This window comes from Danio rerio, chromosome 16 (genome assembly GCF_049306965.1).
Source record: "Danio rerio strain Tuebingen ecotype United States chromosome 16, GRCz12tu, whole genome shotgun sequence".
NCBI classification, from domain to species: Eukaryota; Metazoa; Chordata; class Actinopteri; order Cypriniformes; family Danionidae; genus Danio; species Danio rerio.
The window spans coordinates 7,758,897-7,776,434 of record NC_133191.1 but is presented as its reverse complement, the minus strand read 5'-3'; the positions used below and the strand labels follow the sequence as shown (position 1 = coordinate 7,776,434).

At 38.0% G+C, this 17,538-nt stretch overlaps 1 protein-coding gene across 1 annotated transcript; it reads left to right on the top strand.

Moving 5' to 3' along the window:
* The first annotated feature begins 393 nt into the window (after window positions 1–393).
* On the top strand, window positions 394–12,768 carry prdm1a (PR domain containing 1a, with ZNF domain). The gene is given in 7 exon segments (NM_199515.2): window positions 394–533; window positions 3,624–3,872; window positions 6,136–6,255; window positions 7,307–7,559; window positions 9,440–10,404; window positions 10,498–10,626; window positions 10,947–12,768. Coding segments are annotated over 7 exon segments (2,331 nt in total). The 5' UTR covers window positions 394–506; the 3' UTR covers window positions 11,535–12,768.
* Window positions 12,769–17,538: the final 4,770 nt, after the last annotated feature.

Sequence of the window (17,538 nt, the reverse complement as noted above, 5' to 3'; positions counted from 1 at the left end):
AGTGTGGTTACAGCTAATTAAAGCATAATACAAGTTAATTATGTTATTTCTCTTGTGTATGTGTGTGTGTGTGGCAATGGTGTAATTAACACATCAACTAAAATGTGTTTACTTTTTTTTATAAAGGAATAAAACTGTTATAAAAAGGGGGAAATACTTTTAAAAATGAATGTGTGGAGATTCATGCCAAAATTGTGTTCAAGTAAATTATGTCATTCCTCCTCAGTGCCTGTGTGTGTATGTGTGTGGGGTGGTGGAGTAATTGTTAGATCATGTACTCTTGGGGGTGGAGTCTGCGACACTAAGGTGGGACTAGATTTGTGGGCAGGGCCAAGTGCCTTCAACAAGTCAGACAAACATGCTCAGGCAGTCAGTCAATCTCAGGCACTTGCAGGAGAAGTCACTTACCATCTGGACTAGCAGTGGGACAAGACAGGCGAATTGTGAGCTGCACCTGTCCCATACACACACTCACACACTCAGGGGAGAGATCACACACAGCCTCTATGTGTGGCTGGGACCAGAGCGTCCTGGTAAGTGACACTTACTCTGAATTTATGCGTATGGGTTTATTAGAGCTAATTGTTTTAGTTTTTCTATCAGATATTTACTGGTTTTAGTGGCGATTTAGTGATGTTAGGTGGTTGTTAATTAAGTATGCTATAGTTTTATTTTTTATTTTTTGTTAAATTCTTGGTTTCGACAAGCATTTCTGATTACATTAAATTATTTAAAACAATGCATCTTTTGTGTTCACTGACTAGTCGGAATTAAATATAAATCGAGTTATTTTTTAAGTAACTTATTTATTTTAGGATTTAAAAATAAACTTAAAAGAAACTTAAAAGTACATATATTAAAAAATGTAAATATATATGTATGTATTTATGTATTTTTTACAAATAGAAACATATAAACATACTTACTTATACATAAGTTTAATATGCATACATCTGATTTCCATGTTTATTAATGTTTGAGTTTTGAGTTTCACTATGAGTTTTGCTTCTACAGATGTCCTACGCACTACTTTCTAACAAAAAAAAACTATTTTCTAATCTTTTTGTGTGTGTGTGTGTGTGTGTGTAAAAACTTAGTATAAAATACAAGTGAAATAAAAACTATGACTCAAATTTGTTTTGTAGACATTTTTCATTACTGAACACTGAAAAAAAAATCAAATATGATTCTTTAGATTTACTTAATTTATTTATGTTGAGTGGTTGTAAACACATTATTTGGACTGAACTTAAACAAACAAATTAAGTTGAACATTACTAAATTTAATTTGTTTGTTTAAATTCAACCCAAATAAAAGTTTTGCAGACTTTTTTTTTTTTCAAAACATGAACTTCTATTTATTTATATAAAGAGTTTTTTTTTTGTTTTTATAATTTTACAAAAGTGAACTACAAATCTGTAATTAGGTATACTTTAATAAAACATTTGGTCACACTTTAGTTTAGGTCATACTTAATGCTATTAACAACTCATTAACTAACACTACTAACTTAATAAACGACTAATTAGCTGTTTATGGATGGTTAGTAAGGTAGAACGTGGGTTTATGTTTTTGGTACAATTAGGGATCTTACTTTAAAACTACAAATGAACAGTTGATATTGAATTACCAGCTTGGCAGTTCTAGTTTTAATATCTAATCTGATCTTTTATAATAATGAATAATAACCAATAATAACTCCTTATTAATCTGTGGTATTTTCATCCACAACAACATTGTGAGCTTTTATAAAGACTGGTTTGATCATCTGCTAATACTCCAGTAGTTAATAGCATGAATTGTGACCTAAACTAAAGTGTTATCAAACATTCTCAGGACGTTAGTTTTGATTATTAGCATACTTCTTAATGTTTTGGCTTGTAAATATTGGTTAAACACTGAATGTAATGCTATGCGGGGAAAAAAACTATGTTTTTCTGGTTGTCTCTGGTTTTCTCACACTCATTCTCTGGGACGGATTGATGGTTCTTTTTGCTCTGCCACTCTGATTCCAATTTTAGCTACATTCAGATGTAGACGGGACTTCCTTCCTCTGTTTTCCTCCATTTGTAACTATTTTTTCACTCAGGGAGGAAAACAGGGAGAGGGGAAAGAGGTGCGAGGGATAGATGATAGACACAAATAAAGAGTAGGAATTGAAAAGAAAGATCAAAATACCAGTTGTCTTTTAGTTTCTTGAAGGAACGATTTTTCTCTATGTGGAAGGGAAGTTATTATTTGTTTTGTAAACAAACAAGTTCCGTTTTTGTTGGAAAAATAGTTCAATTTGAGATATTTGTTTAGGAAACATGAATTTATGTGGACCATTATTTAAAGCAACACTGGGGTTTATGTGCACTGTAAATGCTCAAATGTAAAAATGCTGGGTTCCACACAATCAATTTGTGTTGGGAAAACATGAAGGAATTAAGTTAACTTATTAGTTTTTACATATTTTAGTGGATTAAACACAAAACAATTAGGTTGTCCTAAAAAAACTCAAAAGTTGTGTTCTTTTAGCTTATTTTAAATAAGTCGTTTGAACAAACATGATTTTTTTATGTTTATAGAAAAAAAAATCAGATTTTCTGAAGAAATATTTAAACTCAAAAAATAATTTTTCCTTTAGTACAAAATAATATATCAATATCATAAAGACAGTTTTGGTAACACTACTTATTACTAGCTTATTACTTGTCTATTATTTAAATATTACCCGTTTATTAGTAGCTAAAAAGTATGATCTTATTCTCAATTACTAATCCTAATTCAAAAATGTCAGTAACATTTTAGTTTAGGTCACAATTCACAGTATTAACGAAGCATTTACTAACACTACAAGCCTAATAAACTACTAATTACCTCTTTATTATTAATAGTTAGTAAAGTAGTTGTTGAGTTTAGATATTGGATAGGATAAGGGATGCAGTATAAGCCTATAATATACAGTACAGTATGTAGCCATAAAGTAGGATCTTATTCTCCATCCCTAAACCTACCTAATACCCAAACATCAGTAACACTTTAGTTTAGGTCACAATTCATGGTATTAACAAACCATTTACTGACACTAACCTTTTATATAAACTACTAATTAGCTCTGTATTATGAATAGTTAGATCCTGGGTTTAGGTTTTAGGTAGGATTAGGGATGCAGTATAAGATTATACTTTATAGCTATATACAGTTATAAATACAAATAAACATACAGTAGTATAGTTATATATACCTCATTACAGTTATATATACCAATATACAGTTCATATCTTAACAATAGGCAGGTAAAAAGGCAGTAGTAAATAGCATGAATTTTGACTTTATCTAAAGTGTTACCCAAACGTCTACCTTACTATTATTACGCTGCTAATTAGTAGTTTATTGAGCCTTAAGTCTTATTAAAGTCTATTCAGTCTTAGTTAAATGTGAATAGCAACTTCACGTGTTACTCAAAAGTAAACACCAGTTTACATATTTCAAGCTTTAAATGGGTAATCACAAATAAATCAGTGTTTTCTTCTCTTTTCTGGTCATTAAGAAAGTTTGAAAGTTAAATAACTCAGCCTTTAAATGAGTAATCGCAGACTATCTGATAAACCAACATGTGCCTTTTTCCTTTCCTCAGGCTCCTTATCAAAACTCGGCTATGTTGACTACTGAGGCAGCACCCTACACCGCTGACAATGAGGAGCTCAAGATGGATGTAGAGGATGTAGACATGACAAAATGGACGGAGGACGAGTTCGAGGAGAAATGCACATACATTGTGAAAGACCACACCTGGGAAGGACCACTGGAGAACACGGACCTCACCCGGGCTGAGGCGTCTTTACCTAGAAACCTGGCTTTTAAGCACCCGGCAGACTCCAAAGAGGTATGACACCATGCTCGCGCGCCGTCACATATTACGCATGATGTACTCATGGCCTCGAGGCTTCCTTTTTGAAATGTGCCACAAGACTCATTGGGTTACAACGGCAGTCCTGCGGGCCATCTGCTAATAATTGTTGTCTGCCTGTATGAGTGTGCTGATTGTAAATCTACAAAACTGCCTAGCGCTTTCAAACTTTGGATGGTTGTGATTTCTGTTTGAACAGGATTTCCATTAAGCCCCACCTATGCTGATGCATTAATCTTTTCTTTTTTTTATCTGCTCTGTCAGCCCAGATTTTAAACTTGTTTTGTGGAACAAAAAAAAAAAGTCCCTGTCTGTGTCTGTGTGCTTAATTTCTTACTCGGCTAACGCAAACATCCATAGATCAGAGCACCACATGACAAGCTCCTCAAGAGTGCAAAAGTTGAGCTCTTTGCCATCTATCAAAGCTGTTTTATCTGAAGCAGACTGCCATGTCTGTGTCCATGACAATCCACAAACACTACTTTCCACCTTTCTTGGCGCTAATGACGGCAGGAGCTTTGAATTGGATTAAGCCTCAGTTATTTTGAAAGTGTTTATAGATCAATAGGAACAGGGTTATAGATTTTTTCATCATGCGCTCTGTCTGTCTTATCTCTTCCTGTGAGGGGAAAAAAAGCGAACCCTTTTTTTTTTTTACGAGCACGCACTTATGAGGTGATAAAGAGTTAACCTTCTTTCTTCAAGAAACACCTGAGGTTCAAACAGGAAGAGAGTGAGTGAAGTCATGTGCTCACAGAGGAAGATTACCTTGATCAGAGAGTATTGATGAGGAGAGTTGAAAAAGTAATCAGTCTTCGGAGGAGTTTGAGTAAGAGAGTTGGATAGGAGATCCAATCTTTTGACTCAATTGTCAAGATTCAATTGAAACTAAACGTTTGTGTTTCCTAAACACGACTGTTTTGCTGTAATTGTGTGATTCGGTATTCTAATCAAAGTTAAAAGGATAGTTCACTTAAAAATTGAAATGCCCTGTTCTAAAACTTTCTGGCTGCGTCAGAATTTGTGAATACTTCCATACTATATAGTATGCTAAAATCATTAAGCGAGTTGAGTATAATGTCCGATTTCATAGAATTTGAAATCAGTATGCGAGATTCGGAAGTGTGCCGAACTACTTCCGGTGAGATTCTGAAGTGTGCCGGACTACTTCCGGTGAGATTCTGAAGTGTGCCGGACTACTTCCGGTTAGATTCTGAAGTGTGTCGGACTACTTCCGGTGAGATTCTGAAGTGTGCCGGACTACTTCCGGAGAGATTCTGAAGTGTGCCGGACTACTTCCGGCGAGATTCTGAAGTGTGCCGGACTACTTCCGGTGAGATTCTGAAGTGTGCCGGATTACTTTCGGTGAGATTCTGAAGTGTGCCGGACTACTTCCGGTTAGATTCTGAAGTGTGCTGGACTACTTCCGGTGAGATTCTGAAGTGTGCCGGACTACTTCCGGTTAGATTCTGAAGTGAGCATCCTATGCGCTATTCCATAATGCCTCACAAGAGAATTCATGAATAAAAGTGAGTCAATACAACTCACATGGGTACTGTAGGTCATGTAATCATGACAAAATGGTGGATGTAGTACGTCCGAGTTGCATTCATAATGTATAGAACATTCTTTTCTAACAGTCGAGTAGTACATTTAAATTTAAATGCAGTACCTACTGCGTAGTAGGTGGTTTGTGGCGCAGTTGTTGAGCACAAAAGCAGATATCTTGATAGTAGGAAAGGTTTGTATGATTCCTGTAGTTGGAAAAACAAATACTTTGGAAGTCTTAGGTTACAGGTATTCATCAGAAAAATCTTTTCAGTTCAGCAGAACGTCAAACAGGTTTTGAAGGGTGAGCAGATGACAACAGAATTTTCAGTTTTGGTCTGAACTATGCTTTTAAGCTTTGGTGTTTTCCTTGGAAGAAGTGTCTGTTCGGTTAATAAGAGGTGAAGTGGGACAAACGATTGGTCTCTCTCAGCCTTAGGACACAACCTTGATGACCTTTAAGCTTCCTGTGGTTGTCAGAAGAGGTGAGGGCTGAAGAGAGGCATGGCTCCATGTCTTTCAAGTGCGCACATCTGGCTGACTGTCAATTAATTACCTCTCACTCGCACATACTCAGTATGCCTTGTTAGCACTGCAGAAATCACATCTCCGAAAATGATCTGAAAGTGCACATGAGACTCTGTAAACTCCTCGTTTCCTAACCACCTGTTTTCCCCTTTTGTTCGAACAGGTTATTGGTGTAGTAAGCAGAGAATACATCCCTAAAGGCACGCGCTTTGGCCCCCTTGTGGGAGAAAGTTACACTGCAGAAAATGTCCCCAAAGATGCGAACAGGAAGTACTTCTGGCGGGTGAGTTGTTTTGTTTCTGAACATTTCAAGTAGCAGCAGATAAAAGAAGAAGAAAGAAATACATACTGGGTCACTTCCTGTTCCACTGACTGACTTCCTATGTGACATCATGGGCTGGAGGGTTATGTAGAAGCAGTCAGTTTATGTTCTCAGAGCGATCAGAAACTGCTGAGTAAAGATCTGCTGTTTTGGGAACTGCACTGGCGTTGAATGACTGAGACAGCAGCGATTCGTTCCATGTACTGATATCTTTATTTGACTGTGCAGCGCTCTGAGCGTTTGGGACAGGAAGCGCTGTATGACTCTGCAGATCTGCTACTGTGAATTTAGCCTTTTTATGAATATGTCGGCTTTGATAGATCATCTGTGTCACAATGCATTTGAGGAGTGATAAGAGAAATCAAGATGCAGCATCACAGTTGTTGTGTCACTACCATTAAAAACGATCCGTTTCCCTCACTCCTTTGTGACTTGCAGCTGTTGTCTACAGCTGTCGTCACGGAGAAAGTGCAAAGTCAACCCGCTTGTTTATTTTCTGTCACTTCCATGTTGCTGCCAAATCGAAGATCCCCAAGTGGAACAACTCTGGTCTTTACCTACTAGAAACAGCAGTGATATCATTCTTTCCTGTGTTACTGTCAGTCCTTCGCAGAGCAGGTGATTACAGAGTCATTAGTGAGAACTCGAAGCATTGAGAAAAAGCGCTAAAGGAAGCGTAGTGTTGATGTTTCAGAGGGAAACCTTGTTTGTGACGTCTTGAAAGTGTTCCTGGAACTTGCAGTCTTAGTGTAAACAACATATTGAGACAGGCGTCCCCCTACCAAACTTCAGTCAAGACCTAAGCCCGCATCAGAGCTCTGAATGGAGATACTCAGAGATTGTGAATATTAGTGTGGGGGTGTTTGCTGACTCATTGAGTGACTTTATAAGAGCAAACCCCACTCGTCTGCCTCAAAGGCATGAGAACCACCCTGGAGGACTAGAGAATAGAGGATTGAAACAAAGACGTAGGACGATTTTTGAATGTTAATTTTCTTCATTTAATTTTTAGATATACTCAGATGGAGAATTCCATCATTTTGTGGACGGATTGGACGAGGAAAAGAGTAACTGGATGCGCTATGTGAATCCAGCGCATTCCCAGCAGGAGCAGAACCTTGCCGCCTGTCAAAACGGCATGAACATCTATTTCTACACGGTGAAGGCCATTCCTGCAGACCAGGAGCTACTGGTGTGGTACTGCCCTGAGTTTGCCCGCCGTCTCAACTACCCTGCCTCTGGAGAGATTATGATGCAAAAACTCAGTAAGTTCACAAAAATGCTTACAGTATATCTGATATCTATTTGTCATAGAACCTAGACAGTTCCTAGTTATCTTCATTTAAGTCAAGGAAGACATCTCTTCTCCTCTATGGAGATAGACCCTGTTAGCTTTGTGCAAACACACCAACTTGTCTTTCATCTCTGTTAAGATCAAATTTCTTTGAACTGCTTCTATTCTCTGCCCTCTTCCTTAAGATGTTTTTGTTTAAACCAATTACACAGAATAGGAGTGTAATGTTGAAGGTATTGTTGTTTGAGGACGCTCTTTAAACATGAAAGTGCGGACTAAGTTTTGTTTTGGCCAAGCATACTAAACCAGCAATAAAAGTCTCAAAGCTAAAGTGACGAGACAGAAAAAAGATTGATACGGAGGGGGAGATTATAGGTAGGCGAACAGGCCAGTCAGTGTGACTCCTCTCCCCAGAGTCATGCGCATACCCTGGGGGCACTGGATGTAGTCGACCCCTTGAGCTCAGCTCACACACACTCTTAAGACAAGTCTATAATTACACCTACCCACTGTTGTTTGCTGCTCCTCTACCTGTAGCCTGAAGAAAGAATAATAGCCTCCGCATCTCAAAGCAAAACAGTTGCAGGTCTAAGGAAACCTAATGCATGACTCAATCTAATAGAATGGGCTGATATGACTGACAGCCTCCCACATGAAACTGGTTTAGACATTGACTTTCAATTTTACTGGCCCTGTCGGGTGTAAAATGACAGCGCAGACAGCCAACATGTATCTTGAGTCCTTTCATTCCTTTGTCATCCTGCCTCAGGACGTGTGGGAGGAACTTCTTCATTTGTTTGCCACTTTAAGAGCAAGGAGAGGCTAGTAAGAGCGTGTGCGAGAGAGAGAGAGAAAGAAAAAAAAAACTTCTCCATTGACTAGTTGAACTTCCTGGCGGCAGGGCTGTGCTGACAGATTGATATCTCTGTGATCGCCGGCTGTTTGTTTTTGGCAAGCTCTCTAGGGAGGAACAGAACTGGTACTATCTGTGGAAGAGAGGTGGGAGGGGGAACTGATAACCTCTCAGTTTGTTTACTCGTAGCTGCCGGGACAGAAGGTTAGGGAATAGAGAGTATGGTGCATCTTTTAGGGTACACTTATCTTGCGCAGACTCTTATTCACACTTGAATTCTACACAATTAACCCTGTGAAAGTTCAGTGAACAGGAAGCAGGAAGCTATTTAATTGTTTACATCCTTTTGAAGGAGATCAACAGTGAAGTATTTAAGATATATGGGAAAGTAATTTTCTAATTAGCTTTCCACCTTTCAACAAATGCGGGTGGGTTGAACGGTCAGGGTGGTTTATAATGAGTTTATTTAGCCCAAGCTTGAGAATTCTAACGTTCACGTTTGATTCACATTTGATGTTTTCCTAATGTGAGTTCCGTGAAAGCTTTTAAGCTTGGTAGAAATTTGGGAACCCATTTAAGATCGATCATTAAATAAAATCTCATTCACATTCTCGGTGGACTCTTAAAAGGAGAGATCTTGGCATGTACATCCCTATTAGCAGGATCCCATCAGTCCCCCCACACCCACTCAGTGAACCCCATTAGATAGTATCAGTGCATCCATCCCACCCTGACCGGGGCGGCTGTCAGGCCTCACATCCTGTCTGTAGACCCTAACACGAGATAATTTGTCAAACTGTCACACTAAGTGAACCACTGGGGAGCTTTGTTGAAATTTGGTTTAAGAAGGGCTATGAGTTTTCTAGGACAATAGAACTGCTCAATTGGACGAGAATTGAATTGTTTTTCTTTTTCTTGGCAAGGAATATGAAGTCAATGACTGTATTTGAAAAATAAATATATATTTACCTTTTGTTTTATTGTGTGTGTACAAACAGAGCAGAGCCTGATTGAAGCCAAGCAGCAAGCAACCGAAGTCAAGCACCCAGTGAAAAGAGAACACAGTGTTTCGGAGATTTTGAAAGATGTGCTGCAAGAACCCAGCAGACCACTTCCCACCCGTCCCCGCTGTCCCAAAAGCCCAGACCGACCTCTATACCCCAGTGCTGTCTATCCACCCCGCCCTTCCCTAAACGAGGACTTTTTAAAGAGCACCACAGTATTCGGCCTCCCCACACGCTCTCACACACAGTGTTCGGTGACACCCAGCCCGTCAGCACACAGCAGCCCTGAGAGAAGTCCAGGAAGCAGTCCGACATCAGCATCAATTGAGCCAAGAGAAGCATTTCTCCCTTTCTCTCCAGCACTCTACAATCGTGGCCTGAACCACTACCCAGGATACTCACCAGCAGGCTCCATGCCATTTTACCCAAACCCGCACTACTCGCGCTACCTCATGCACCACTACCCTGTTAGTAGTTTGAGTGGGCCATCTACATTGGGGGGTATATTTCCACACATGTATCCATTTTACAGCAGCTTGGTACCTCCTCATGTACCATTCCCACCTTCCATGCTTTCATCCGAGGGCAGTCGTCAGTTTATGCTTCCACCTGACTCTCCGGCCCCCAGGGACATTCTGCTTCCAGCAGCCACCAGTGCCTTTTCTGCAGCCACTTCTCTGAAAGACAAACCCCTGCATGGGCATGGACACCCTTACGCTCCTGCTGGTGGATCTCCAACAGCCGGCTCTGCGGCCTCTACGGGATGCATTCCCACCAAGCCTACCTCTGCAATTCTGAGCACCAGCCGCTCAGAGGATGAGGCCATCAATCTGAGCAAGATGAAACGAGGTTCCACAGGCTACAAAAGTCTTGATTACCCACTTAAGAAGCAGAATGGGAAGATCAAGTATGAGTGCAATGTTTGCACCAAGACTTTTGGTCAACTTTCTAATCTTAAGGTAAGCAAGACAACTCTGTCTCCCTTTTATTAAAACTACACATACCCTTAGCAGTACTTACAGTAGCTCACCTACCTGAACCTTTATTCTCAGGTGCACCTGCGTGTCCATAGTGGGGAACGACCCTTTAAGTGTCAGACCTGCAATAAAGGTTTCACTCAGCTCGCCCACCTGCAGAAACACTATTTGGTCCACACAGGAGAGAAACCCCACGAGTGCCAGGTAAACAACATCAATACTAATAACTTCAAACATATTTTTAAACGAGCACTACACTTGGAAATAGGCCAATTTTACAACTAACTACAGAGGATTCAATATTTAAATCGGAAAACTATCAGAACTTTTTTATGAGATGCTAATAGTCTCTTTTGATTTAGCGATTCATGCTAGGCTAATAGTGACCTGGAGATTGATTGAATGTTTTCAAAAATGATAACACTCAAATATTTAACTCTAGGAAAGGGGTAAAATGAGATGGTTTCTTTAAGATTCCTTCTTAGATAAGATTGAGATCCTAAAACTCTGCTTTCACTTCACAGGTGTGTCACAAGCGTTTCAGCAGCACTAGCAACCTGAAAACCCATTTGCGATTACATTCTGGGGAAAAGCCCTACCAGTGCAAGATCTGCCCAGCCAAGTTCACACAGTTTGTCCACCTCAAGCTGCACAAGCGGCTGCACACGCGAGAACGTCCACACCAATGCCCACATTGCCACCACAACTACATTCACCTCAGCAGCCTACGGTTCCACCTCAAGGGCTACTGCCTCGCAGTCTCTCCTTCTCCAAGCTGCAGCTTGGACGAACTCAACCGAGTCAACGAGGAAATTGAACGCTTTGACATCAGCGATAATGCCGACCGGCTAGAAGAAATGGAAGGGTTTGATGTGGAGGGCATGGTGGAGAAGCAGATATTTGGCCTGCTCTGGCAGGAGATGGATTTTAAGGCGTCTTATCACAAAGGTAGCACTGGAGGGGACCTGCACCCCCGAGCGCCTGCATTATCCGCGTATCATCTGAATGAGCATGACAGTGAAGCTTCTGTCATCAAAGTTCATCGCAGCAGCCCGATCCAACTCCTACCCATCAAGGTGAAAAAGGAGACAGAGGAGGCCATGGATACCTAGAGGCTTCCTGACCAGTTGACTGACTGAACATTCATAAGTTGTTCTTATCAAAACGAAACAAAAAAAAAATAGGCTCAGGCCTATATATTCAGGGACTTCCGTACTCAGGGCTAACAGACATTGATCATCAGTGGTCCAGTATGTCCTACACAAATGATAAAGACAATCATATTCTTTTATTATTATAACTATTATTATTATTGTTAATATTATTTGCTCTAGTGTTCATTTCAGTTTGTAATCTATTTAATTTATTGTTCAACATGTCCTCCTTCACGACCGATACATGGAAATAATGTTTACAATGACTGGTTGATTCATTGTAATTTGCTGTCTTGTATATTTCTTCTTCTCTTTCCTTTTTGTAAATAGCGTCCCGATTGACTGTGATTTCATGTGCAACTGCAAAGAGCTTACCACATTCAGGTTGATTTTTAATGTAGGCCGATGTCCGAGGTAGAACTTTTTTGTTGAAGGCATTTCTTTTTGTACCCTAGGAGAGGTTGCATATCTATGTGTACGTGTTTTACATGACAGTTATTCTTTTAATGTTGAGCTCTACCACAATTTAATGAATACAAAAAGGGCATATTATATATTACCAACAACTGTTACCTCAAATGTGAGCGAGTGAGTGTGTGTGTGTGCGTGTGTTGAGAGATGTGTGCTTGTATTGTGATATTTGTTTTGCTACTTGAAGAGGAAACCAAATGTCCCAATGTGCAGGTCTACATGCGGTCCAAAGAACAGCAGTCTGTCTAGCTGTCGCACACAGGCTGTGAGATTGACACTGACTCTGCATTTTCGTACTTATGTGCGGCACATTACTGAAAACCAAAATGATAAAGAAACGAGAATGTGGAACTGCTAACCAAAGTGAAATCTTTCAGAGTTTCAGAGATGTGTGTAAACTGTCTGTTCTGCAGGTCCGTGGTGATGTCTGTGGACTCTTCACGTCACCTCGGCCTTTTGTATGCACTGGTTTTATTTCTTTCGTCTTATGTTTGTACTTTTTGTTTTGTTTTTGTCCAGCGATGTTAGTAGGACAAAATGTCAGCGAGGCAGTACAATCTCAAACGCTCTCTGTCCTAAAGTATGACCAAAGTCTACACCTCATCTTCAGCTTTAAATTAAGAAAATAAGAGACTGTCTTTGTTTACATACTGGTTTACGTAGCTATTTAAGTACAGCTTTGACAAAATGTAAATTATAATATAAATCTTCACTGATCTAATGCATCTTTGTCGGTTGTGTTCTTTCTTTATATACACAAAGGGGAACATTGAAGTAAAAGTGAACCACTTCATAAAAAAAAAGACCACAGCACTTTCTTAAAACATCCGGCGTTTCACTTTGTAGAAATTTGGCCAGCTCTTGATGCAATCTCAGCCAGAAAACCAAAGTTTAGTATGCTAATTTAATCTAAAATCTAATGTTTTTAATATGATACAGATTTACAGTTGAAGTCAGAATTATTAGGCCCCTTTTAATTTTTTTTTCTATTTTAAATATTTCCCAAATGATGTTTAACAGAGCAAGGAAATTTTCACAGTATGTCTGATAATATTTTTTCTTCTAGAGAAAGTCTTATTTGTTTTGTTTTCGGCTAGAATAAAAGCAGTTTTTAATTTTTAAAAAAACAACTTTGGGACAAAATTATTAGCCCCTTTAGTCTACAGAACAAACCATCATTATACAATAACTTTCCTAATTACCCTAACCTGCCTAGTTCACCTAATCAACCTAGTTAAGCCTTTAAATCTCACTTTAAGCTGTATAGAAGTGTCTAAAAATATCAAGTAAAATATTATTTACTGTCATCATGGCAAAGATAAAATAAATAAGTTATTAGAAATAGGTTTTTAAAATTATTACGCTTAGAAATGTGTTGAAACAATCTTTCCTCCATTAAACAGAAATAAGGAAAAAAATAAACAGGAGCGCTAATAATTCTGACTTCAACTGTATGTAGCAAATGGGGATCAATATTTTAAGCAAAAATGTCTAATTAATAATAGATTATGGAACTGTAATTGTAAAATTAATCATAAACTGCTTTTAAAATAGTGGGCCACACATAAAAAAAGAAAATACTAGTTATTTATAGTAAATACTATAATTTTTTCGCAGAATACTATAGTAAATTGTAGTAAAGTGTATTTATTATAGCATTTACAACACTGTTAATAAATGCTGCAGCAATCAATTATAGTGAACTGACCACTGTAATGAATACTGTAGTATACTTTAGTTTTTACAACAATAAACGATGGTGTATTGTAGTATAATATACACTATAGTCGAAAAAAACTACATTATTGGGTTATTTATCTCACTATAGTTATCACATCAATTATAGTATTACCACAAAATATTAATTCAAGTATTTTACTACAGCATTGTTCCGCTTGTTAAGTGGTGACGTATGGAATATTGTTGAGCCGCTAGTCATTTGAATTTAGAAAATGTTTGTTTATGGCCACTTTTTAGTCATATCACACTTTAAAGTGGATGTTAAACAAAATGATAGTGTACACAAGAGTTTTTGGACTTGCTGCATCACAAATACCTAAATTTGACCAATTTATTAAAAATGTATCACTTTCTGGCCATCTGATATTAGACATGGATATACAGTTGAAGTCAGAATTATTAGCCCCCCTTTGATTTATTTTCTTTTTTTTCTTTTTTGAATATTTTCCAGATTTTGTTTAGCAGAGCAAGGAAATTTTCACTGTTTGTCTGATAATATTTTTTCTTCTGGAAAAAGTCTTATTTGATTTATTTCGGCTAGAATAAAAGCAGTTTTTAATTTTTTAAAACCCATTTTAAGGTCAAAATTATTAGCCCCTTAAGCTATATATTTTATGCGATAGTCCACAGAACAAACCATTGTTATACAATAACTTGGCTAATTATCCTAACTTGCCTAGTTAACCTAGTTAAGCTTTTAAATGTCACTTTAAGCTGTATAGAAGTGTCTTGAAAAATATCTAGTCAAATATTATATACAGTCATCATGGCAAAGATAAAATAAATTAGTTATTAGAGATGAGTTATTAAAACTATTATGTTTAGAAATGTGTTGAAAAAACCTTCTCTCCGTTAAACAGAAATTGGGGGGAAAAAATAAACAGGGCTAATCATTCTGACTTCAACTGTATAACGATTGTGATTTTCGAAAGCATTTCATTGCTTTGTAAACGTTTATTATTACCATTTGAAGAGTCTCCGCATTCAGTTTGATAGAGCGCTTGGACCCGGAAGCCGCTTTGCATGACGTCAAGCGTAACAAGCAGATTATAATTACGATGAATTACTTTTATGTTTAACCTTGATGATTTATTAAAAGCTCATGAAGGAACCTTATCACTATACTGTTTCCATTTGTTACTAGAGTGTGTAATAATTTAAGTTTCATCTTAGTGTAAATCCCTACATTAATAATCAAACTATTTTATTATCAAACAATATAAATCATATAATCATCTTAAATACACTCACCGGTAACTTTATTAGGCACACCTTAAAAGTACCGAGTTGGACGCCCATCAGAACTGTCTTAATCCTTTGCAGCATAAATTCAACAAGGTACTAGAAATATTCCTAAGAGATTTTGCTCCATCTTGACATAAAAGCATCATGCAGACGATGCATATTTGTCGAATGCACATCCATGATGTGAATCTCCCGTTCCACCACATCTCAACGATGCTCTATTGGATTGAGAACTAGTGACTGTGGAGGCCATTTGAGTACAGTGAACTCATTGTCATGTATGACACGCTGTATGACATCACGCGTTATCCTGCTTGAAGTAGCCATGAGAAGATGGGTACACTGTGGTCATAAAGGTAGGCTGTGGTCAATTGGCATGGGCCCAAAGTGTTCCAAAAAAAATATCCCCCACACCATTAAACCACCACCAGGAGCCTTAATCGTTAATACAAGGTAAGACGGATCCATGATTTCATGTTGTAGACGCCAAATTCTGACCCCAAATTCTGAAATCGACTCATCAGATCAGGCAAAGTTTTTTCAATTTTCCATTGCCCAATTTTGGTGAGCCTGTGCAAACTGTAGCCTCAGTTTCCTGCTTTTAGCTGACAGGAGTGGCACCTGATGTGGTATAGTACGTACTGTGGCAATTACCTCAAAAATAACGTCTCAAAATAAACATTTTACACTTTACAGTAAAGGATTAGCCTCAATACTGCATTGATTAGCATCAATACTACACACACTTGCCTCTTACATTTCTAAAGCTGATTTAAACTCTTTAAAAATATATATAAATGTTGCTTTAAAGCAGTGGTCACCAAACGTGTTCCCGAAGGGCCGGTGTCCTGCAGATTTTAGCTCCAACCCTAATCAAACACACCTGAACAAGCTAATCAAGGTCTTACTAGGTATACTTAAAACATCCAGGCAGGTGTGTTGAGGCAAGTTGGAGCTAAACCCTGCAGGGACACCGGCCCTCCAGAACCGAGATTGGTGACCCCTGCTTTAAACTGTTGATATTCACAATATGTGACTGTAGTTATTTGGAAAAAGTGTCCTACCTATGACAGTCTTTATAAAGGCATATGTTTGGCATTCTGTCAGACGTTACTTGTAACTTTTAAACAGATTCATTAAAATTAAACATTACTCCTCTTCAATTTATTCATCAGAAAATTAAGATGTATTAAAAAACAGCAACCAACAAATAACCAGTGTTTAACCATTCCTTAAAGATTCTGGCTCTGACTCTACGCATGGCTCCAGAGTAAGAATTGGGAACACAGCAAGCCCCACAATTACGAGATGCTTCATTTGCAACTTCCGATGAATAGATCCATGACTAGGCAGACAAAAGAAGCAGTCACCAAATCCAAAGCGTCAAATTCCACACCACACAAATGATGACAGTGTTAGCAATACCGCCACAACAGACTTGTAAATATATCACACCATACACATGCACATTACGTCACTGTGATAATGAAACGCATACGAATTCCAGCCAATTAAATGTGAAATCCTTCATACGCTGTTGTGACCAGCTTCCACCACAAGAGGGGTTTTTATTGTTCGCTTATGGCGTGTTTACATGACTCCTTTTTCAACTATAAGAGGAAAAACTATGTGTTTTTAGCTGTTTGTTTTCATGGCAACATTGGGACTGAAAACAACAAACTACTTAGATTCAAAGTGCAAAGTTATTGAGAGCGATACTGCCAGCAGTTATTGCCAGCAAAATACAAATATATATATATATATATATATATATATATATATATATATATATATATATATATATATATATATATATATATATATATATATATATATATAATTTTTTTTATTATTTTTTTTGTGTGAAATTGATGACATCATACATATTTTTTGTTTAGTCTATAGGCATGCGTGACTACTGACAAACAAAACAACAATGGCAGACTGCAAAAGTGTACAGGCATTTAGCGCTTCTTCATGAGACTGCAATTGATTCGATTTGTAATCTAATTAAATACGTTGCAAATGAGTCACGTTTTAAAACCGTCTGTGTTATTGTTGTTATTTGTCTAATAATATAAAAATATGAATGAATAAAGAGATCCTCTACTTAAGTAAAACTCCCACTAGGTGGTGGTAAATGTCACCACCAGTCAATAGCCCCTTTTACACATGCAGACCTTTCCGGAAAATTACCGGCAATTTTTCGGAAAGATTGTATGTGTGAACAGGTCCTTTTTGAAAATACCGGTAAATTCGTTCTGGCTATTTTCTGGAAAGAGAAGTTGTAACATTACAGGTAATTTGCTTGAATGCTGCACTGTGTGAACGCAGAAGGAAGATTGCCGGAAAGAGCGCGTGCACGTCTAGAACATGCTGACGTAAGACGTCTGCTTTAGCCAATCAGAACAGTCAGACACGTTTACGTCTGCGCGGTTTATGAGAATAAAAGCCTTTGAATATTTTCCCAGACGCATTTAGCTGCTAGAAGTTAGTCAGATATGTT